We start from the raw sequence: 23637 nt of genomic DNA, 5'->3' as shown, positions 1-23637 counted from the left end.
TAGTTTTAAAATAGTCTAAAATTTTTTCCATAGTTTAAAACTTAACTGTTAAAGCCTAGAGCATTAAATATAGCCAGGATGTAGCAGAGCAGGGCCTAGTTCAGTCTTCTTTCTACTACTACTTTACATTTCTAGAGCGCTACTAGGGTTACGCAGCGCTGTACAATTTAACAAAGAGAGACAGTCCCTGCTCAAAGAGCTTACAATCTAAAAGACAAGTGAACGGTCGGTCCGATAGGGGCAATCAAATTGGGGCAGTCTGGATTCACTGAATGGATTCACCTACCCCGGGCACATCTCCTTAATTTATAGTCATTTTCTCAATTAAATGAAGAGGAAGGCAGGTTTTTCATTAGAGTAGTTTCATCTACAAGTGATTCGCCCCAACCAATTTATTTTCATTTGCTGAGAAGCAAACACTATATAAAAGCATACAATATACCATATAATCTTATAGCTCTTTATATTAGTCTAACATCTCTGCTGCCTTAAATTTTAATCTTCTGTATTGAGTTTCACATATATGATTATCTCCCAGTTGGCGAGAGGCTATATATATGTGCTTGGTGTAGAGAGCTCCAAGCTCTCAAAGCTGATCTCTTTAGACTAGATTAACAGATTTTGAGGATCTGAGGGAGACAGAGGTATATAGAGGAAACATAGTATAGAAGTCCCACCTCCAGTCTTGGCAGCTCCTGTGCTGCCTTGGAGGAGGCAGGTCACTTAAAAGGAGAGCATCACCCTGGTGAAGCAGGTCCTGCACTCCAGGGGATACAATATTCTCTCACACTGAAATGTCTCCAGGGGCATCTGCTCAGGAGGGAAGGGTTTGGATGTCAATTTTAGTTGGTGATTTGTTCATTAGACATGTAGATAGCTGGGTGGGTGGTAGATGTGAAGATCACTTGGTTACATGCCTTCCTGATACAAAGGTGTCAGACCTCAGGCGCCACCTAGATAAGAGATTTTAAACAATGCTGGGGACGAGCCGGCTGTCTAGGTACATGTGGGTACCAATGACATAGGAAAATATAGGAGGGAGGGTTCTGGAAACCAGATTTAGGCTGTTAGGTAGAAAGCTGAAATCCAGATCCTCTAGAGTAGTTTTTTCAGGAATGCTTCCTTAAAAGACTACTCTAGAGTAGGAGTAGCCTAGTGGTTAGTGCAGTAGACTTTGATCCTGGGGAGCTGAGTTTGATTCCCACTGCAGCTCCTTGTGACTCTGGGCAAGTCACTTAACCCTCCATTGCCCCTGGTACAAAATAAGTACCTGAATATATGTAAACCGTTTTGAATGTAGTTGCAAAAATCTCAGAAAGGCGGTAGGTATATCAAGTCCCATTTCCCTTTCCCTTTCATGTGCAGGACCCAAGGCAAGCAGAACACTGAAATTGCAGTGTGTGTTTGAAACGATGGTGCAGCGATGATAGGTTTAGGTTTGTTAGGAACTGGGCAACATTCTGAGGAAAGAGGAGCTTATTCTGAAGAGATATGGATTACATTGAAGGCTTGTCACCTGACATAGCCTTTTGTCAAAACAGGGAACCCCTGTTGGGATATGGATTAAATGACCCCAGCTCTGCCTTCTGTTGTTTTTTTGTGGATCCTTCCAAGATGCTGAGCACTTGTATTTCTGTTTTTAAGATGGTGTACTGTGCTGATAAAGAGTGTGTGTGTGGGGGGTGTTATTTATTTATTTCAGTTTTTGTGTTTTTGTGGACACATCATGTTCATTTTGAGAAAGTGATATATGTTGGCAGTGGTTCCCAAACCTGTCTTGGGGGAACCAGGTTTTCAGGATACCTGAATGAATATTCATGAGTTAGATTTGCATGCACTGCCTCCATTGCAGGCAAATCTAATTCATGAATATTCATTGCGGATATCCTAAAAACCCGACTGGCTGGTGTTCTACCAGCTCACTACATTTGAGCGTCTATGAGGATGAACCTACTTCAGTACTAACTTACTAAAACCCTATTCCTAATCCAGAACTCTACATATTCATGTCTACGTGATCTTCTATAAGACCTAGCAAACGATGGCACTACCTGAAACTGTTCCTTCCCCACTCACCAACAACAAAAACTCCATACTACAATATAGCCACCTCTCCTCAGACTACCACCTCTAACCACCAAAATAACAAGTGAAAACTTCTGTGAAGTAAGCAAACACATTGAAGGGTCTCTGATTTTGGGTTAAGAATCATGGAGCCTCTTCGCCCTAGGGCAGCACATCTGAGCATCTAACCGTGAGTGAACTACCTACCCTCCCATTCAAACACGGCTTACTAGAGGCCAAACCGAACTGACCCAAAATGAACATCATCAAAATATTCCTAGCTATCTACTCCTTATCACTGATCCATCTTAACACTTTCCACCCCACCAACATCATACCCATACTACACAAAGACTAACCAAATACCCCTCACATCAACAAACTGACAATAACCATAATAAAGGAAGAATACCACCATGCAGACAACATCAACAGAATGGAAAGAAAGATCAAACCAAACATACACAAACAGAGAAACGACAACTAACAAAAATACACACCACCCCAAACACAGAAGCCCCATACCAAAAAAATCCAAGTGGGTTACATCAATGCCAGATCTGTCGTAAACAAAACAACAACAATAACTGACTGGATCATGGCAGAAAACCTTGATCTAATCTTCATTAATGAAACCTGGATCCATGACCAATAGGACCCCATAATCCTTGACCTATGCCCTCCAGGATATAAAATCACGCACTGGACTAGAAAAAAAAAAGAGAGGCAGTGGCATAGCACTAATCTCTCTCTCCTACTTCACAACCGAAACCACTGCCGAGTCCATAACACCCCAGCTTGAAATCGCCTCGATCAGAATCCATAACAAATCCCTGCCTGATCACCTGAATTGTATCTTGTTTTACAGACCACCAGGCAACTGGAACGAAAGCCAATCAAATTTCATGAACCTCATCTCAAACACTTGTTTTTTTATTTATTTTTTTTATTTATTTATAATTTTACTTAATTACATTCACATTTATCACATAAATGTAAGGAAATACTGAAATTAATATAAAGGAAAAAGAAAACATTTTCTCTCATCAATATTATAATAATTGTCCACAATTGGGGGATTCAAGATCAGGAAAACAATCTCAAAGAAAATAAGAAAAACACAAAATGGTTAATCTTACAATTCATATTTTGAGGGAGGAAGGTTAATCGGTAATTGCAGCCGGTACAGTGGTAACTAAAGGAAGTTGCTGCAGAGGATTCTTCATCTGTTCTTTTAACTCCACAAACTCTTGTAATTTCTTGGGTTCAACAAATAAGTAATAAGGAAATAAAACACTTACAAGGGAATCGCTCTAGGAAGGTCCCACCTAGGGCAATGATTCTTGGCTTAAAAGCCAAGAATTCACACCTTCCAGTCTGCAATTCCCTTGATAAGTCAGGAAATATATTTATCTTTGAACCCAAAAAACTATCAACCATGTGTCGGAAATACAATTTCAAAATGTTGTTCCTATCTAAATCAAAGACGAAAGTCACTAATAATATAACTCTCTATATAGGATATTTTAGGAAAATTTATCATTCAAGTTATTTTTCCTTAATTGGTTCTCCAGAAATTCCAATTTTTTTTACAAGAAACAAGACTGTCCTTCATTACCAGATTAACTGATTTTCGTAAAGAAACCATTTCTGTAATCAAAGTCTCTATTTTTATATCTTGGACTTCCACTTTGTTAGATAAATACTGATATAATCACATATTTATTCCTGAAAAATTTTTGACATCTGAAGAAGAGAGTTATTCACTCTCTGCAGCACTTCCCATAGCTCATCCATTATGACATTTTTGACTTCACCAAGTCCAATTTCTCCACAGAAACCGCTCCAGATATCTTCGTGGTAAAGAGCTCACTCTCCAATCCGCCAGTTGGTTTATTATTCGGAGTCAATGCTGCGCCAGGACTTCCTCAGATCGTGTGAGAATCCTAACCCACTTCGGGCGTTTCCACTGTTGACCTCCATAGCGAAGCGTTACTGCTTCCAGGTCTTGGAGAGGTCATGCCAACAGGGGGACTCAAAGTCACTCCCTCTTCACTGAGATTCGGCAATAAAGCCTTGCTGTTCCCCGAAGCAGGAACCGATATCCCCAACGTTATGACCCCGAATCTCTCCAAAGTAGACTGAGAAGTGGTGGAAACCCCAGCCGTGTTCGAGGAGGATAACACCACAGCTTTGCCTTTTCTCTTCCCCATTCTCTGGGGATCGCGCCTACTTCTTCAGGTATTCTGGTGTAAAACAGGAACTCAACTAACGTACGTCCTCCCTCGACGCCATCTTGGATCCTCCAGTTTGGGACACTCTTTGTCTGGTTTCTCCTCAGAGGCCTGTCTGATATGGGTAACCCTTCAGCATAGCCCTCTAAGTCATTGAAACACGGAAGCCCCTCCACTGCTTCAAGGTGGTGTCCCTTCGGAGGGGATCTCAAACACTTGTGCATCCAATTCCAACCTCCACCTAGAAGACCCTAACTCGGCCAACGCACGGGAATGCAAGGAATTCCTCCACTTATGGGATCTTAAATGGCCACTCATGCAAGCAACCCATATTAATGGGCATACACTCGACGTCATCTCATACAAACTGTCTACTGACCAGAACCTGGTAATAACAGATACTAAATGGTCAGAAACACCTTGGACTGACCACTATAAACTAAACCTATCCCTGAAATGGTGGAAAAAGGGTTCATATCGCACACAAGAACAAGCAACTTACACCACAAGGGGCCAAATAGACCCAAATACATTCTGGGAACAGATATATAATAATGAATGGACAGCGCAAACAGACTCCATAAACTTCCTTTCTGAATGAGATAAAAGATGCAAAAGCATATTAGACGAAACAGCACACCTACGAACAAGAACTTCACATAGACATAATCCAGTACCATGGTTCAACGACAAACTGAAAAAATTAAAAACACAAACCAGGAAGCTTGAAAGAACATGGAAAAAAAGTAAAAGATGATCACACACTTAACGTTTGGAAGCAAATACACAGAAAATACAAATACACAATAAGATAAACCAAAAGATCATACTATAAAACCACAACAGGACCAGATCACAAAGACACCAAGAAACTATACCAACTCGCATAAACTACTGGACACTACCCCGGACATCACAACCAACTCAGACATCCCATCGGCAGACAAACTTGCCAAATACTTCAATGAAAACTTCATCAATGGCCTGGACCCAACCTTAGGAGAATACCCAGCGGATAGAACCTGGTCAAAATTCACTCTCCTCACCACTGAAACTATTGCCTATGCGCTTAGCAAAGCCTCCAACACTCACTGCAAACTGGACACTTGCCCTAGCTACCTTATAAAATCCACCCCCGATCGATTCACAACAGATCTCACATCTCACCTAAACTTCATGCTCCAACAAGGTCTCTTCCCCAAGGAAAATGGCAACATACTGCTCACCAGTATATGAGAAAGTGGGATGTTTGACCAAGGCAAAACAAAACCTGGAGAGATGAATCTCAAGAACGCTTGTTTATTGATGGAAGAAAGACTCGACACAAACGTTGTGTTTCAGCCGTAAGGCCTGCATCAGGAGTCTCGTTCAACGGTGTTGCTTAGGTCTCAAACGCCGACAAACAGCTGATGCGTGCGCTAGGGGACACGTAATGTGTTGGCCTGTGAAGTGGGTCTTTAGAAAGACCTTTTGCAAAGGAACGTGCTCGTAGACGAATAGATTGTTCGCATGAAGCATACTACTCACCCCCATACCAAAAGATACTAAGAAAAACACAAATGAATTCACCAACTACCGCCCAGTAGCATCTATCCCACTACTGGTCAAGCTGATGGAAAGTATGGTAACAAAGTAAATCACCGATTACATACACAAATTCTCAATACTACGTGAATCACAATCAGGATTTCGCTCCCGCCATAGCACCGAAACAGTGCTAACTACCCTCCTGGCCAAATTCAAACAGGAAATAGCAACAGGCAAAAGCATACTTCTCCTTCAGTTTGACATGTCCAGTGCATTTGACATGGTAAACCACAACATACTACTAAGTCTCCTAGACTACTTCGGGATTAGTGGAAACGTAGTCAGTTGGATCAAGGGTTTCCTAACCACCAGAACATACCAAGTGAAATCGAACTCAAATATATCATCACAGTGGAAAGCAGACTACGGAGTACCTCAAGGGGTCACCACTATCACCGATCCTTTTCAACCTGATGATGACCCCATTAGCCAAGTCTTTATCCACCCAGGGCCTCAACCCATTTATCTATGCAGGCGATGTTACAATTTATATCCCCTTCAAACATGATTTGACAGAAATCACCAACGAAATCAACCTTGGCTTGTACACCATGAACTCATGGGCAAATGCATTCCAACTAAAACTCAATACAGAAAAAACACACTCCCTCATCCCAATACAATACGAACATACCAACAAACTTAGTCACCCCAGACCACACCCTCCCTATTTCAGATAGCCTGAAAATCCTCGGTGTCATAATCGACTGGAACCTTATACTTGAGAGCCAAGTTAACTCCATAATTAAGAAAATGTTCCACTCAATGTGGAAACTCAAATGCGTGAAACCATTCTTCCCGAGGGCAACATTCCGCAACCTCATACAATCAATGGTACTAAGCCATGCAGACTACTGCAATGGAATTTATGCGGGATGCAAAGAGCAACTCATAAAGAAACTACAGACTGCTTAAAACACAAGCAGCTAGGCTTATATTTGGAAAATCACAATTCGAAAGCGCCAAACCCCTCCGAGAAAAACTGCATTGGCTCCCAATCAAAGAACGTATAACTTTCAAAATCTGCATCCTGGTCCACAAAATTATCTATGGCGAAGCCCCGGGATATATGACCGACCTTATAGACCTGCCAACCAGAAACACAATTGGACCATCATGAACATACTTAAATCTTCACTACCCTAGCTGCAGAGGACTCAAGTACAAATCAATTTACGGATCCAGCTTCTCCTATATAAGCAGGCAACTGTGGAATGCACTACCGAAAGCCATTAAAACAACGTACAACCACCTTAACTTCCGGAAATCACTAAAGACCAACCCCACTGACCCAACTTAAGTGCCTGAACCCAGCAGTACAACGAAACCAAAGCCCATAATTAACACTATATAACTCTTCTTCTCTACGATTCTCCTAATTTTGTAACACATAATCTCTTTCGATAATCACATCACTCTATTTGTTTTCATCACCAGAAGTGGCTAATGCCTCATGGTACTATGTAAGTCACATTGAGCCTGCAAATAGGTGGGAAAATGTGGGGTACAAATGTAATAAATAAATGTTTCTGTTAAGATGATGGTTCTACTGTGCTGTTTTAATATGTACTTTTCTGATACTGTATTACGTCATTACTATTACTAGGATTTAATTTACCTATCTCGGTCAAGGCAGAGCAGGGAGGGCATGGTTCATGCAGCCAGATAAAACTTATGAGCACAAGCAGAGCAGAGAGGCCCAGGGAAGACAAGAGCAGTCCTCCAGTATTTGCCTTAACCACAAATGGACAAGCAGAAGAAGCTTAATGCAGGTGGGCCAAGTTTTACTTTGGACTCTTGTGAAATCCTAAAACAGGAGGCCAGGTCAGAGCCAGGCCTGACTTTGATTAACCTTCAAGACAAAGACTAGTGCACACTGAGACTGTGGAACACTGTTAGGGACAGGGCTACAAGAACATTAACTTTTATGCTTAAGTTTATCAAGCCTATAAAGGGAACAGGACTTAACATTCTTTGGAATACAAATAAAATGTTTTGTTAACTTTCACCTCTTGAGGTGGCTGTGTCTGTAGAGGTTCTGCGCCCACATCCTTGCATACGTTGCTATACCCTCGTTGATTTGTATTTTATGCTTATGTTTGGCCATTTTATTGTAAGTTTCTTTTTTTTAAATATGAATCTATACTTATAGTATATTACCTTAGGTGAATGGTTTATTGGGCTTGATATACCAACTTCTGTGCAAGCATCAATGCAGTTTACAATAAAATCTCTTTGAAAAGGCAGGTAATAAATCCCAATAAATAAATAAAATAAATAAATAAATAAATAAATAAATAAACTCTTGTTTCCATTGTGACAGCCACCTTGGCCATGTATTCTTTGAGGTTCTAATTTGCTGCTCCAAATAAGATAGGAAGGGTCTGTCAGCAACACAGGTTAGCCATTTGGAGCTGGTCCCCTTTAGTTCTGGTACCTAAGACACTTTGGCATCCCCTATAGTCCACTCTTTTTTAATTCTCCTTTGTGAACTTTTTCTACAAGGGACCAGCTTAACAGCAAAAACGGCTGTCATGGCTACTGCCATGTTAGTGCTATCCACTGAAGATCCTTGGGAGTTTATTCTTTTTTATGTTCTCTGGCTTTGTGGTAGCCAACAAAAATACTGCAGAAATCTGGACAGGTCAATTTTCTAATTTAGTTGATGATTACACATATTTTAAAGTAACAATGTATTTCTTTGTACAGTGGTGGAAATAAGTATTTGATCCCTTGCTGATTTTGTAAGTTTGCCCACTGACAAAGACATGAGCAGCCCATAATTGAAGGGTAGGTTATTGGTAACAGTGAGAGATAGCACATCACAAATTAAATCCGGAAAATCACATTGTGGAAAGTATATGAATTTATTTGCATTCTGCAGAGGGAAATAAGTATTTAATCCCTCTGGCAAACAAGACCTAATACTTGGTGGCAAAACCCTTGTTGGCAAGCACAGCGGTCAGACGTCTTCTGTAGTTGATGATGAGGTTTGCACACATGTCAGGAGGAATTTTGGTCCACTCCTCTTTGCAGATCATCTCTAAATCATTAAGAGTTCTGGGCTGTCGCTTGACAACTCGCAGCTTCAGCTCCCTCCATAAGTTTTCAATGGGATTAAGGTCTGGTGACTGGCTAGGCCACTCCATGACCCTAATGTGCTTCTTCCTGAGCCACTCCTTTGTTGCCTTGGCTGTATGTTTTGGGTCATTGTCGTGCTGGAAGACCCAGCCACGACCCATTTTTAAGGCCCTGGCGGAGGGAAGGAGGTTGTCACTCAGAATTGTACGGTACATGGCCCCATCCATTCTCCCATTGATGCGGTGAAGTAGTCCTGTGCCCTTAGCAGAGAAACACCCCCAAAACATAACATTTCCACCTCCATGCTTGACAGTGGGGACGGTGTTCTTTGGGTCATAGGCAGCATTTCTCTTCCTCCAAACACGGCGAGTTGAGTTCATGCCAAAGAGCTCAATTTTTGTCTCATCTGACCACAGCACCTTCTCCCAATCACTCTCGGCATCATCCAGGTGTTCACTGGTAAACTTCAGACGGGCCGTCACATGTGCCTTCCGGAGCAGGGGAACCTTGCGGGCACTGCAGGATTGCAATCCGTTATGTCGTAATGTGTTACCAATGGTTTTCGTGGTGACAGTGGTCCCAGCTGCCTTGAGATCATTGACAAGTTCCCCCCTTGTAGTTGTAGGCTGATTTCTAACCTTCCTCATGATCAAGGATACCCCACGAGGTGAGATTTTGCGTGGAGCCCCAGATCTTTGTCGATTGACAGTCATTTTGTACTTCTTCCATTTTCTTACTATGGCACCAACAGTTGTCTCCTTCTCGCCCAGCGTCTTACTGATGGTTTTGTAGCCCATTCCAGCCTTGTGCAGGTGTATGATCTTGTCCCTGACATCCTTAGACAGCTCCTTGCTCTTGGCCATTTTGTAGAGGTTAGAGTCTGACTGATTCACTGAGTCTGTGGACAGGTGTCTTTCATACAGGTGACCATTGCCGACAGCTGTCTGTCATGCAGGTAACGAGTTGATTTGGAGCATCTACCTGGTCTGTAGGGGCCAGATCTCTTACTGGTTGGTGGGGGATCAAATACTTATTTCCCTCTGCAGAATGCAAATAAATTCATATACTTTCCACAATGTGATTTTCCGGATTTAATTTGTGATGTGCTATCTCTCACTGTTACCAATAACCTACCCTTCAATTATGGGCTGCTCATGTCTTTGTCAGTGGGCAAACTTACAAAATCAGCAAGGGATCAAATACTTATTTCCACCACTGTATATGCTATCATAATAATGTAAAAGCCTTATTTTTCTTGTTGACACAGGAATTCGTGGAGAGATTAATGTGGTGGTGAAAGTAGACCTCTTCAATGATTTAAATCGATTTAGACAGTCATCATGTGGAGTTAAATTTTTCTGCAGTAAGTAAAGTATTGTCTTTTGTTGTCTAAGAAATTTATTTGTTAATATAAGAAAAGAGATATGCAGATTGTTATATTCAACAAACATTTGTAGTCCACTGAACAAGGACACTTTATTCAAAGCAGATTATATAGTAATATGCATGAAATCACAGTGTAAAAGTGGGCAAAATATCCCTAAGGCTCAGTGTGTTTTTTGTAATAAAAAAGGTGCCGGTACTCAAATGCTAGGCCACCCTTCAGGGGTGGGGTAATCACTGAGGGACCCACCCCATAATAGCCAGGCACCCTGCAACCAGTCACAGAATCTATGACAAGGCAGAATTGGTGCGTAGAGTCTGAGCTCTATCATTAAAATTTGGGTTCCATGGGTCAATTTTAGGAGACAATGGAAAAGGTGCCGGTACTCAGTACCCCCAAGTACCCCCTCAAAAAAAGCCCTGCTAAGGCTTGAATAAAAAAGTAATTTCTTACTAAATGATAGCAAACGCACTTCCAGATGAGTATCGGCTGAGAGAGAATTCTACTGTCTAGGACCAGCCACTGATAATATATGGTCATGAGTAGCATAAAAATGGGTTGATCTAATTGCCACCATGACCAATAGAACAGTATTTGCAGAACACAGACTATAAACCATCCCTAAAAAGAAACAAAGGTTTTAAAATGGTGGGGCCATTTCCACATAGTTTCTTACATATCAGAACAAGACCTTTCATATGTAGCAGTATATTTTAGAAAGAAAGTACACATAATTGATTCAAAGAAATACAGATTACAAAGATGTAATTTCTTTATAACACCAAGATTTTATTTGAGAATGCCTGACGTGGCCACGTTTCCCCCAGCTTGGGGCTGCGTCGGACAGAACAATGGAGGGAAGATAGGAACAAGCTCCCTTTGCACATCAGCATGCTATGCTGGTTTCACTGTGTGTACTGTTGAATACCTGTGCCGGACCTTTGCAAAGAGATTTTCTTATCTCTCCCTCTGTTGTATTGTCCCCTACGCAGCCCCAAGCCAGGTGAATCATGTCCACTTCAGGCATTCTCGGATAAAATCCTTGTATTATAAAGAAATTCCATCTTTGTTATCTCATTTCTTTGCATATTTACAGCAGTCTCTCTTGTATTGACTCCAAATTAGAATTGAGACATCCAGGTTAGGGTGTCTCAAGTTCCGCCAGTTTATTAGAACAGGACCTGCTGATGTAGATGCAATTCTAAAGTACATTGAGGGAAACAGAGAAAGCTGTCTTACGAGGGGATATTATTTCTTATTGTGCTAGAACTCTGAGGCTCCGAGATAAGGAGATACTACGTTTAGAATTGCAGGTTCGAAAATATAGGAAGATATATGGTCAGAAAGCCACTGAAGAGAATAAGTCACTGCTTTTGGGTGTACAGAAAGAACTTAATGAACTGTTGCATCAGAGAGCAGTTAAGTCCCAGTTTTATTATAAATATAAACTATTCCAATATAGCAACAAGGCAGGGAAATTGTTAGCAAATATGGTACAGAGTAAAAGGGGGGCCTCCAGGGTTCTACAACTGAAAGCTTTAAATGGGCAGTTATTGAGAACAGATCAGAGCATAGCAGACCGTTTTGGCCAGTTCTATGAGACTTTATATGCTAGGTCTGCAGATGAGGGGCTGAATGCTGAAATGTTTTTAGATTCGGTAGCGCTCCCTAAATTGTCCCCTTGGCAGTTGCAGGGGTTAAATAGCCCAATTGTGGAGGGAGATCTGATGTTAGCATTGCAGCAAAGTGCTTCTCATAAAACGCCGGGCACGGATGGCTACTGTATGGAGTTTTACAAGCAGTTCTATGAAAATCTTAAGAGACCGCTTTTGGCCCTGTTTAATTCTATGGTCGAGGAGCGGACTGTGCCGGAAACGATGAAGGTGGCTCAGATTGTAGTTATCCCGAAGGCGGGTAAGGACATGGAAGATCCTGGATCGTATAGACCAATTTCCCTCCTTAATGTGGATGGCAAATTGTATGCAAACATTTTGGCAAATCGGCTGGCTCGGGTACTCCCGGAGTTGGTAGAAGACGCTCAAGTGGGTTTTGTAAAGGGGAGGACAGTGGTTCGGAATCTCCGTGCTATATTGGCTTCTTTAGAGACGGTACAACATAGGCGTCTGGCTTCTCTGTTAATCAGTTTTGATGCAGAGAAAGCTTTTGACAGGGTGAGCTGGCCCTATCTGTTTGAGACTTTGAAGCAATATGGTATGCAGGGGTTCTTTCTAGATGCGATTCAGGTGTTGTATTTGGAGCCTAAGGCACATGTCTGGGTAAATGGGGTTCACTCCCGCTCATTTAACATCCTTCGAGTCACCAGGCAGGGGTGTTCGCTCTCTCCTCTATTATTTGTGTTGTTTTTGGACCCATTGGTTAGAGCGATACAAACCCATCCAGAGATCAGGGGAGTGCCGATAGGTGTCTCGCGGTTCTTGTTGTCGGCCTTTGCGGATGACTTACTGGTGCATTTGACACAGCCCTCCCAGTCACTCCCAGCTTTGTTAGAACTCTTTCAGGAGTTTGGTGATTATGCAGGCTTCAAGCTTAACTATATGAAATCTTTGGCACTGGCCTCCTCAGAGGAGCAGAAGAGGGAGTGAGGGCAGACTTTTCCGCTCCGGTGGGCGCGCGGCTCGTTTTGTTATCTGGGGGTTTGGCTGTCTATGAACTCGGCTGAGATATATAGATTGAATGTGAATCGACTGCTGGGTGCTACGGAGACCCGGCTGAAGAGTTGGGGGACTTTACCCCTTATACTCTATGGGCGCATTCAGTTATTTTGGATGGTGGAATTTCCCAGGTGGCTTTATTGTATAAGGTTATTGCCTGTTCTTATCTACCACGAGATTTTAAAGTCCTATATCACTTGCTTAGACAGTATTGTTGGGGGGGGGGGGAAGGCCAAACTGTCGCTGCCTCTGTTGATGGGCCACTGGCAGGAGGGAGGACTGGGTTTACCAGACCTGAAAAGGTATAATAGGGCATGTTTTTTGAGGTATTTTGGTGACTGGTTTTTTGACCGGGAAGATTATACACCCCGTACAATTGAGGGCCAGTTCTTTGCCCCTTGTCACTTCTATTTTCTAGTACAGGCGCCCAGGGCTAGTGTTCCGGAACACCTGAGGAATAGCCTGCTGTTGACATCTTTGCGGTCTCTCTGGAAAGAGCTGATGGGTATTTGGGGCTTATCGATTCATACGTCGGATATGTTGCCCATCTGTGGTAATCTATCTTTTAAGCCGGGGATGGATAATAGGACATTTCAGGTCTGGGGGCACTTGGGAATCAGTCATCTGGAATATCTGTTAAATGAGCAAGGGAGGCTGTTAAATCTGGGAGCTTTAGGTATTGGTTACGATATGAACAACATTTTTGCCTATCACCAAATAGCACACTATGTGAGGTCCTTAGATTCGGAGGCTTTGAGAGACAGGCATTGTCATCGGATGAGACAATTTTTGGACAGAGAGCTTTGTCTCGAAGTTGTATAAGATATTGTGGAAATTGCCACTTAAGAAGGACAGAGAGTTAATTAGAATGAGGTGGGCTAAAGACTTAGCCAGGCCGGGGCTATCCTTGGATTTTGATACACTGATTTCTCGGATTCCAGAGATGACTGGTAACGCGGGCCTCCGCGAATGTCAATACCGAATTCTTCATAGAGCGTATCTCACAAAAACTCAGCTTTTTCAGATGGGAGGGGTGGAAGACCCGTTATGTGAAAAGTGTGGGAGATTGCCAGGCTCTCTGTTCCACTGTTTGTGGGAATGCTTTCAGGTACAGCGTTTTTGGATTGCTGTTTTGAAGTATCTGTCATTTTTGCTGGGCTGTAGGATTGTATGTTCTCCGAGGGGTGTACTGCTGGATAGACACGAGGTCTTTGTCTTGAGCACATCTGGGAGACACCTGGTCCATAAGGCTTGTTTGGTTGGCAAGAGGTTGCTACTCTGTCAATGGGTGGGCAATACTCTCCCAGACTTCTGGCACTGGAGAAATAGATTTCATGAGCTGATGCTTTGTGAACGCCGGGGAGTAAGAGACTCCTCTAGGAGGAGGAAGACTTTCTTGGACATTTGGGGCCCATACATTCAATCGCTGCATACAAGAGGTAGAAGTCTGGTATTAAATTCCCTGTGACTTTGTCGGCAGAGGGCATGGGATATAGGTAGGTTGGTTCTGGAAGATACCTTAGGGGGGGTTGGCAGGGGGGGGGGAAGGAAGAGGGGGTAGATATAGTATTGGGGGGACAATTTATGGGAGTGGGACAGAGATAGTGGCACCATATGGATGCAATGTGATTCTCCTGCTATGTGGGTGTTAATTGGTTGGCTGGCAGAGCTATAGTATTACAGAGCAATGAAATAAAACACCAAGACTACAGAATGTCACCGGTAGTCCATATTTTATTTTTACATTTTGTTGCATAATTTTCAGGTTGTTTGATACATTTCAAAGTGAATATGCAGATTTATTGATAATAGTTCTGTACAGCGCTTTAGCATATATATGCCACTGTTACTTAACATAGTAAAACGGAAAGGGGGGAGGGGGAGGGGGGAAATACGAAGAAAAGTTGATGATAGCAGTTTAACTGTATTAGTACAGGTTTGAAATGTTTCTTACCAAAGTATACCGATTGACATGGAATTGTTTTATATCTGCATTCATCAATAAAAATTAATAAACACTAAAGTACATTGAGGGAAGGATGTTTATATGCCAGTTAGATATGGTGGGAGCATCCATTCTATGACCATAAACCTTTAAAATATCAACAGGACAATACGGGTACATAAACCTATATGTCCTGAATAGTAACATACATGTTTACTTTAACTGAGGTAGTCACAAAGTCAGGTACCCCTTGGAAGTTTTACATTCGAGAATGGGGGGGGGGGGGGGGGGGGGGCAGGGGAATCGACCTGGGGGTAGTTTTCTGAAATCTAGATGTCCCAGATTGCAGGTGTAAATCCTGATATTGATCTTTTTGAATATAGACTTGCATTCCACCTCTGAAATGGGGAATACATCTTTATTTTTAGGCCTACCCAAAACATGCACAAACCATGTACCCTTACCATTTACATGTTTTAGATGTATACTTCTCGGCTTGGTAACAGTGAAATTTAGATGTTTATGCAATATCAATGTCTAAATGGTAGTTTCTGCACTTCTTAAATGCAAATGATGCTTCTAAAATAAGCACCTTAATATTCCATGCTCACTGGAAACCAGTGGAAAAGGATACATGCTTATACTAGTTGCAGTTAACAGCTGAACCAGAGCGATAATTTGCGCACTTGTGCCTGTCGGAATGAGTGATGACTCCCTCAGATGCTGTTAAGTGGTGGTTCCCTCGGGGGCGCTGCAGTTCGTTCAAACCAGAAGTCCCATGGGACATGAAGGAAATGGTCAACAGCAGCATGTCTTCGGATTTGGCGCAGAATCCAAATATGTCGGGGAATTGGGCTCTCTGGCATGGTAGGTGCACAGTTTGATGCAGGAGCGTGCGGGAGCCATTTTGTCAGAGCCCACTGGCAGTGAGGAACAGCCCCTGATCACGCGCAGAGCACAGCTGTAATTTTACAGCCTCAGTGCCCAACAGAACATTCAGCTGCATCAGGATCTTTGTTTTCTCCAGAGTTTATGCTTCTCTTACACCAGGCCTATTTTCTGAAGCAGGGACATTCAGACTTTGTTGCAAGGTGCTTCAGTTTTTCTCCTCGCTGCTCCTCCAGCTCCTAAAAGATCTCATTTATACCTCCAGGAGTGGCTAGATGAGGCTATCTCTGCTTCTCTCTCCTTATCTGATGTGGCCTCAGTCTGTTCAGAGGAACCATCACTGAAGGAGCCATTAGAGAAGAATGATCTGAAAGTACTGAGGTTGTTTCATAAAGAGGAGCTCAGTACTCTAATTTCTGAGGCACTGGCGGTGCTTTCTGTTGAAGTGCCATCTACTTCAGCATCATGCATTCTATCTTCGTTGATCATGAGGGGGCTTAGAGGTCCTTTTAAGGCCTTCCCGATGCACCAGACATTCAGGACCTGATTACAGCAGAATGGGTCTTGCCGGCGGCGGGGCTGAAAGAGGAAAGAGCCATGACTGCCTCTCCCTATAGGTTCTGGAGGAGCAGGGGCTGTGACCTGTTTCTTCCAGGAATGTCCTTTCTGCACTCTTGAAGTTTAGCAGGGCCCCTGGTTGAAACTTGCTCTATAGGTGATCTGGGGAGCATTGCTTCCTAGCGGGCTGTTCGCCCGCATGCGCTCCCATAGGAGATGGGGTGGCACTTCATTCCTATCTCTTTCGGTTAGCTCTTGGGTCTGGCTGTGGCATTTTGAGAATTGTTCTGTCTCTGGACGTTGGGCTGGGATCCTTCACTGTCTGTTGTGCCTTACTCAATCGCTGGATATTGAGCCTTGCCTTGTCCCAAGATATCGATCCTTCCTTCTTCTGTGGGTGTAGACACTTGTTCCATCGATGGAGGTCGGCTTGTGGTAGGCGATGGCTGTCAGCTCTTGCACTGTCTCTGGCTGTTGCACCTTGTTTCTTGTTTGGCTGTTTGGAGCTTGCTCCCTCTCTAGCGTTTGAGCTTTGCTCCGTCTCTGGAGCTCGAGCCTTCCTCCATCCCTGGGAGTTGAGCCTTGCTTTGTCTCTTTCTGTCGAGCTTGGCTCCTTCTCTGACCGACGAGCCTTGATTTGCACAATGAGCCTTGCTCCGTCTTGGGAAGTTGAGATTTTTTCCGTCTCTGGAAGTCAAGACTTATTTTGTCTCTGTATGCTGGGCATTGCTCCGGCTCTGCACATTGAGCCTTGCTTTGGCCCTGGATCTCGAACCTTGTTCTGTTTCTGGACCTCGAGCCTTGCTCGATCTCTGGAGTCTCCAGATGTCAAGCCTGGCTCTGTCTCGGGGAGTCGGGCTCTGTCTCGGGGCGTTGGGCCCTGGACCTGGCTCCGTATTCTCCTGACACTGAGCATTGGGCTCTACTCCGCCTCTGGGCATCGGGCCTTGCTCCGTCTCTGGACGCTGGGACATGCTCGAGCCCTGCTCGGATTTTCTTTCCGTCTACAATGGTTGGGCCTTGCCCATCTCCTGCTATCGTCCTTGCTCTGGCTTTAGACACTGGTCATTGCTCAGTGCTTTGCGCCGGGGCTCTGTCTCTGGTTCTTGAGCATTGCCTTGTTGCTGGAGACTGCCGTATTGCTCCTTGCTCTGTTTATGTGAAACAAGCTTTGCTTCTCCTCTGCCTTTTGGCGTCCGAGCCTGGCTCCATCTCTGGCTGTCGTGCATGGCTCTGACTCTGACTGTGGGGTCTGGATTCGTTGTGAGCTGAGCTGGGCCTGCTCACTGGAGGTTGGGCATTGGGCCATCTCTGGCTGTTGAACCTGACTCGGTCTCTGACTGTCAAGTTTTGGTCTCTTCGCTGGATATTGCCCTGTGGGCAGGTTCTGCTTTTCAGCCTTGCTCCATTTCTGGTTGTCGGGCCTAGCTTTCTTTGGCGGGTGAGCCTGATCTTCTCGCTAGATGCCACACCTTGTTCCATATTTGGTTGACTTCTCCGTTCTTCGGGTGGTCGTCCATCGATCCGGCTCTGGCAGCTGTGCCTTGCCTTGGTGCTGGCTGGTGCGGCATGCTCCACCGCAGTATGTCGGGGTTTGCTCTGTGGCCTGCTCTCGGGCCTAGTCGAGCCTTTCTCCGTCGCTGCCTGTCGAAGCTTCCTACTTAGCTAGCTGGGGTGGCTTGTCCCATTGCCAGATGCCGTTGTTGCTTGGGCTTGGTTCAGCTTTGGGAGGTAAGATCTTGTTTTGTCTCTTGATGGCGAACTTCCTCTTTCTAGGTCTCGCTCCAGTTGTGTTGCGGAGTATTCTTCTGTCGTGTGTTTGAGTCTTGTTCCTTGCCTGGTCAGGACTTGCTTTCTCTTGGCTCTGGTCAGCACAGCTTCTCCTGGCTCTTGGGGGCATTTCAGGCCGACTCGGACTCATGAGTGCTCTTGAGGTCTTGGCCCTAGTCCTGTCTCCGTATCTGGCCTCTGGCACCGGCACTGCCTTTTGAGGTTTTTTCTGTTTTTGTGACCACCCCCTACTTGGGGACTGCTTTGGTACATCCCACTCGTCTCTGGATTGATCTGTGAGATGCTATGGAAGGTAAAATTAGTTCTTACCTGATAATTTTTTTTCCATTAGTCTCAACAGATCAATCCAGAGACCAGCCCTTGGATTCTGTTGCAAGATGGTGTGCACGTGTATGCCGTCCTCTGAAAACCTTGATTTGCATTTTATTGCAGGAGTCGTCTCCATGCACGGTTGATGCAGGGGAAGGACAGCAGTTGATTGGACACTGTTGCTGCTGGTTTTTCTTTGGTTGTGTCAGAGGCAGCAGTTTGATGCATGGACTAAGGATCTTACTGCTTTGGTATCGAATGTACTGAAAGCGAGGCTGCTGCACAGTATCCTTTATGCAGAGCTCTGGTGTACTCTCTATTTCCACCTGCTAGTAGGGGACGTAACCCACTCACGTCTGGATTGATCTGTTGGGACTAATGGAAAGAAAATTATCAGGTAAAGACTAATTTTACTGCATGCACTATCCCCCGGATTCGATATAGCACACCAAGAATTCTGTGCCGAAATCCATGCGTATTGTATAACAATGTACATAAGTTACATAAGTTAATTGGCTTAATAAGCTAATTAGCATTGATAACAGCACTTAACAAGCAGTAATGAGCAATAATTAACAATAAGAATTTATATGCACAACTCACTAAGCGTATTCTATAATGCAGTGTGCCTAACTTCTAACGCGCACAGTAAAAGGGGGCATGGTTAGGGGGTGGGGAAATGGGAGTTTTGTGAGTTCCAAAATTTACGCGTGCTGTTGTAAAATATGACCCTCTGTGCCTAAAATTTACATGCTAGGATTTTCGCCATGTTTTTGTTGGTGTAAATTGAGGCACATAGATTTAGGGACATGGTACTTGATATACCGCCTTTCTGTGATATTTTGCAACTACATTCAAAGCGGTTTACATATATACAGGTACTTATTTTGTACCTGGGGCAATGGAGGGTTAAGTGACTTGCCCACAGTCACAAGGAGCTGCAGTGGGAATTGAACCCAGTTCCCCAGGAACAAAGTCCGCTGCACTAACCAACTCACCAATTTAGGCGCTATGATTTCCACCTAAGCGTATCTTATGTACCGTGCCTAAATCTAGGTATAGCTTATAGAATAGGCTTAGGTGGAAATGTTTTCTGTGAGGATGTTACTGTGTTATATGTTATGGATTCTATGTATAGAATCCCCCCCCCTCCTATTTGGCCAACAAGACAGTGACTACCACTGGCTACTGTATACTGGGATTTTTAACAATCTATATTTTTTTTCATTGTGTGATAAATCTAATAAGTCCTTATGCTTTCTTTTTTTTTTTTTTTTTTTTACAAAAGCAACATCTATTCCTAAGTGCTATCGAGCTGTTTCAATTCATGGATTTGTGGAAGAGCTGGTTGTTAATGAGGACCCTGAATATCAGTGGATTGACAGAATCCGCACTCCCAGAGCTTCGAATGAGGCCAGACAGAGGCTAATTTCATTAATGTCAGGTATATTTTTGCAAAATTGGCTTGATTTTTTTTTTCTCGCGTGCAGTATCTCTTTTCAGAGATCCTATTTTTTTTTTTTTTTTTAATTCCCTACTTGTCTTCTGTTTATAGACCAATACAATTCTGTGGTTCTGTTTATAGACCAATATAATTCTGTGGCTTGGATTAGAATGCAGCTCTTTTACGAGCTGATTCATGGGCCGATGATCAGAAGCAAATACGGGCACTAGAGTTCAATAGCGCCATACTAGCTCCTGTGTTTGCGCCCGCCCGATGATCAGAGCCGGTGAGCGCATGTAATAATGCATGCAAACAAGGGTCTCCCACATTCATCCCTCATGATCAGCTGGCATTGTGCCAAACAAGGAAGCTGCTACCGCTGCAAACCTTAAGCCAGCTAGGAGCTGGCGTTAGGGTTTGCTAGGAGGGAGGAATGAGGAAGACCCACTGAACAGGTTTGACAGGTCCAGGATTTTCTCCTGGACCTGTCAAACCTAAGCCTGCCTCCCACCAAAACACAGGACCTAGAGGTCTGGTGAGACCACTAGCTACCCCCTCCCCTCCCCCCCCACAGAACAAAATGCCCTGGTGGTCCAGTGGGACCGCTATCTGTCCACCCCCTCCCCTCAGCAGCCTACCTCGTGGTAGTGGGAGGAGGGAGGGACTAGCACTTCCTCCCTCCTCTTCGGGCGCCCTCCCAAAATGGTGGTGTCCCGCACTGCCTGGTATATCCTGGGATGTGCTGGGCGGGGCTTAACCCATATTGAATCCCAGGATGCACCGGGTAGGGCGTGATGCTGCCATTTTGAGAGGGCTCCTGAAGAGGAGGGAGGGAGTGCTAGTCCCTCCCTCCTCCAACTACATGGTAAGCTGCCGGAGGGAGGGGGGTATATAGATACCGGTCCCACTGTACCACCAGGGTGTTTTTGTTCGGTGGGAGGGGGGAAGCTAGCGGTCCCACTGGACCACCAGGCCTTCTTTTGTTCATTGGAGGGGGGGAAGCTAGCGGTCCCATGGACTACCAGGGCGTTTTTGTTCAGCGGGGGAGGGGGGAAGGTAGCGGTCCCACCCGGGTTTTTTTTATGCTTTGGGAGTGGGGGGTCTGGAGGTCTCCCAGACCTGTCAAACCTCTTCTGCTGTTTGACAGATCCAGACTTTTGATAGCCCGGACCTGTCAAACAACTTCTGCAGGAGGATTGGGCCTTGGGTGCATGCCCAGGCACAACCCTCCAGCAGAAGTAAGCCTATGATCAGAGAAGTACCCCTATGATCATAGCTAATAGCGCACATAAATTTGCATACTATTATCTCTGATCATAGGGGTGGTAAAGCCCCGCGCTGTTCCAGCGCTATTTTTAGAATGCTGTTTGGAACAGTCCGGGGCTTTCGATCTGCCCATCAGTGCTGTTTGGTCTTGGTCTTACTATGGAAATAACGATTAAAAATTCAGTACCAGCAATAAAATATTCTTTTATCTTCTATGTCAGACCAGTCCACACGAATGGGTTATATTCCCCTGATTGCTGATGGAGTCAGAGAAGAACAGCTCAGAACTGATTTCAGTCACATTGTAGGGGGAATGGTGTTGGCTTCAGCAGTGTAATATTTATCTGGCTTCAACAGATTTTGCAGACATGTGGCCTGATGCAGTAACTATGAGTGGGCCACTCCCAGGAAGGTTGTAGGCCCAGATTCTTGGTGGAGTACAGAATGGGGATGCTGCAGGCAACAGTCCTTTGGGGGCAGATTTCCCCTTTCTCTTGGGAGAAGACTAAAGGGCTAGGATTGGCAGAAGCTGGTTCACAGAGCTTAAGAGTGTTAAACCCTGTTGTGCCAGGTCCCTCCCCCTGCTGGATCCTTGTGTGGGTTGTTGCTGCAGTGCCTACTGTTCTTCTCCTAGAATTTTGGGAGGGGGTAAGAGGTACATTCTCTGAGTGCCAGCTGATTTAAGACTTTTGGTAGAAGAAGGAAAAAAAAAAGTCTTCAGTGCATCCTCTTCCTTGCCTGCCTTTCTCTGTCTGCTAAAGTGCTATACCAAAAAGAAAAAAAAAATTCCTAAACAGGATCTCGGCTAAGTAAAACAAAATATATATCCTGGACAAGCAAACAATTAGTGTGTCTCCTAAAAGCTTAATAAGAAATTATGATAACAGATTTCTCATATAATAATAGCACTATCCATCAATACAGCCTTGTTATGTTACATCTATTAGGGTATAAAGCAAGTATTATAATCATTGACACTTCTCTATATGTGCACACTTATTGTGCTCAGTGCAACTGAAACAAAATCACCACTTATTTAAATAATCTAGTACTTTCAAGTATTCATAAAGTTCAAAAAATGTTTATAAATATTCTTTGACTAATTCTTCAGAACATAAAATAGAAAGTCCACTTATCTGGAGCAGCTGCAAGTCCACAATTTCAAACATGGTCCACACTCGAAATGCAATTCCCAGTACCCGACTCCTATGCCGAGTGCAAATGGGTGCAGTCCTTTTCTTTTGTGGCAGATTCCCAAGGTATTGTTCTATGAAACTCGGTGCAGGAGCCAGGTACTGGGAATCACATTTCCAATTGTGGACTTGCGGCGGCTCCTGAAATCTGGATTTAGACTTTGGTTGAAACCAAAACTCCACCCCTCCCCCTGCAATCACTCTTTGCTGCTGACTCCACCCCTGTTCCTCCCAGAAGAGACTGGGTCCTCCCAGACCAGTCAGCCATCCAACCCCTAGGTAAGAGCGATCTCCAGTTACACTTGCCCTGCAGGTTCCTCAGCCAAAACGGTGCCAGGACTTCCCCCAGCAGCCTTGCGAGACTGTCATGAGAGAGCCTGGCGGCCATCTTGAGATTGTAATCAACATAAGTAGGTGCAACTGGAAATTGCTTCTGCTGCTTCCAGTCCCAAGATGTCCTTCGGGATCTCCTGTGGCAGTCTCGTGAGACTTTTGCAGAAAGGCCTGGTAGCCATTTTGCTGAGGAACCTGCGGGGGCAAGAGTGACTGGGGATTGCTCTTGCTCAGAAGAAGCCACAACATACCAGGCCATTTAAAGAGAAGGTAGGCCTTTGTTTGGAGGGCCTTCGGGTGGAGGGGTTGGGGGTTGGGTGGCCGGCGCTTAGTCGGCCTTCTTCCAGGTGGGATGGGTTGTGTTGTGGCGGCAACTGGCCTGGGAGGACCTTTTCTGTTTTGGTTCCGGCCAAAAACAAGCAGTGAATTTCGGCCGCAGATTTGGTTTTGGCCAACACCAAAACCAATGGTTTCGGTCAGCCTCTACTCTAGATAAGTGGTCTTTATATTATGTGTTCTGAAAAATTATTCAAAGGTTATTTATGAAATTTTTTTGAACTTTATGAATATTTGAAAGCCCTGGTTTCTCCAAGGGTAAGCAGAACACTCTTTACCATATATGGGTGATGTCATCCAATGGAGTCCCGACATGAATGCTACCCAGTATTCTAGAAATTACTGAAGCCTTTGGCAGCGCTGAACTGCAAATTCAAAAGTGCCTTCCCATCTGACTCGGTCATATTGGTCTAGCAGTCTTTGCTCTTCCATGCAGCAGTGCAGCCACGTTTTCGCCAGCTCTCTTCAGAGTGAATTTTTCCTTCTCTGGTGCCTTCCTTCATAGTACACAAGACCTTTTTTTTCTTCTTTTGTTTATTTTTCCTTATGTTA

At 44.2% G+C, this 23637-nt stretch overlaps 1 protein-coding gene across 1 annotated transcript in view; it reads left to right on the top strand.

Moving 5' to 3' along the window:
- C2CD5 (C2 calcium dependent domain containing 5) overlaps positions 1 to 23637 on the top strand; it is a 419591-nt gene that overhangs the window by 101031 nt on the left and 294923 nt on the right. Inside the window, exons 5-6 of the mRNA XM_030214402.1 lie at positions 10234 to 10329; positions 19802 to 19957. Coding sequence (XP_030070262.1) covers positions 10234 to 10329; positions 19802 to 19957 — 252 coding nt within the window. The remainder of the gene's footprint in view (positions 1 to 10233; positions 10330 to 19801; positions 19958 to 23637) is intronic.

Source organism: Microcaecilia unicolor, chromosome 9 (assembly GCF_901765095.1).
Source record: "Microcaecilia unicolor chromosome 9, aMicUni1.1, whole genome shotgun sequence".
In the NCBI taxonomy this organism is placed as follows: domain Eukaryota; kingdom Metazoa; phylum Chordata; class Amphibia; order Gymnophiona; family Siphonopidae; genus Microcaecilia; species Microcaecilia unicolor.
The sequence above is the reverse complement of the archived record's forward strand: the minus strand, read 5'-3'. Positions and strand labels throughout refer to the sequence as shown.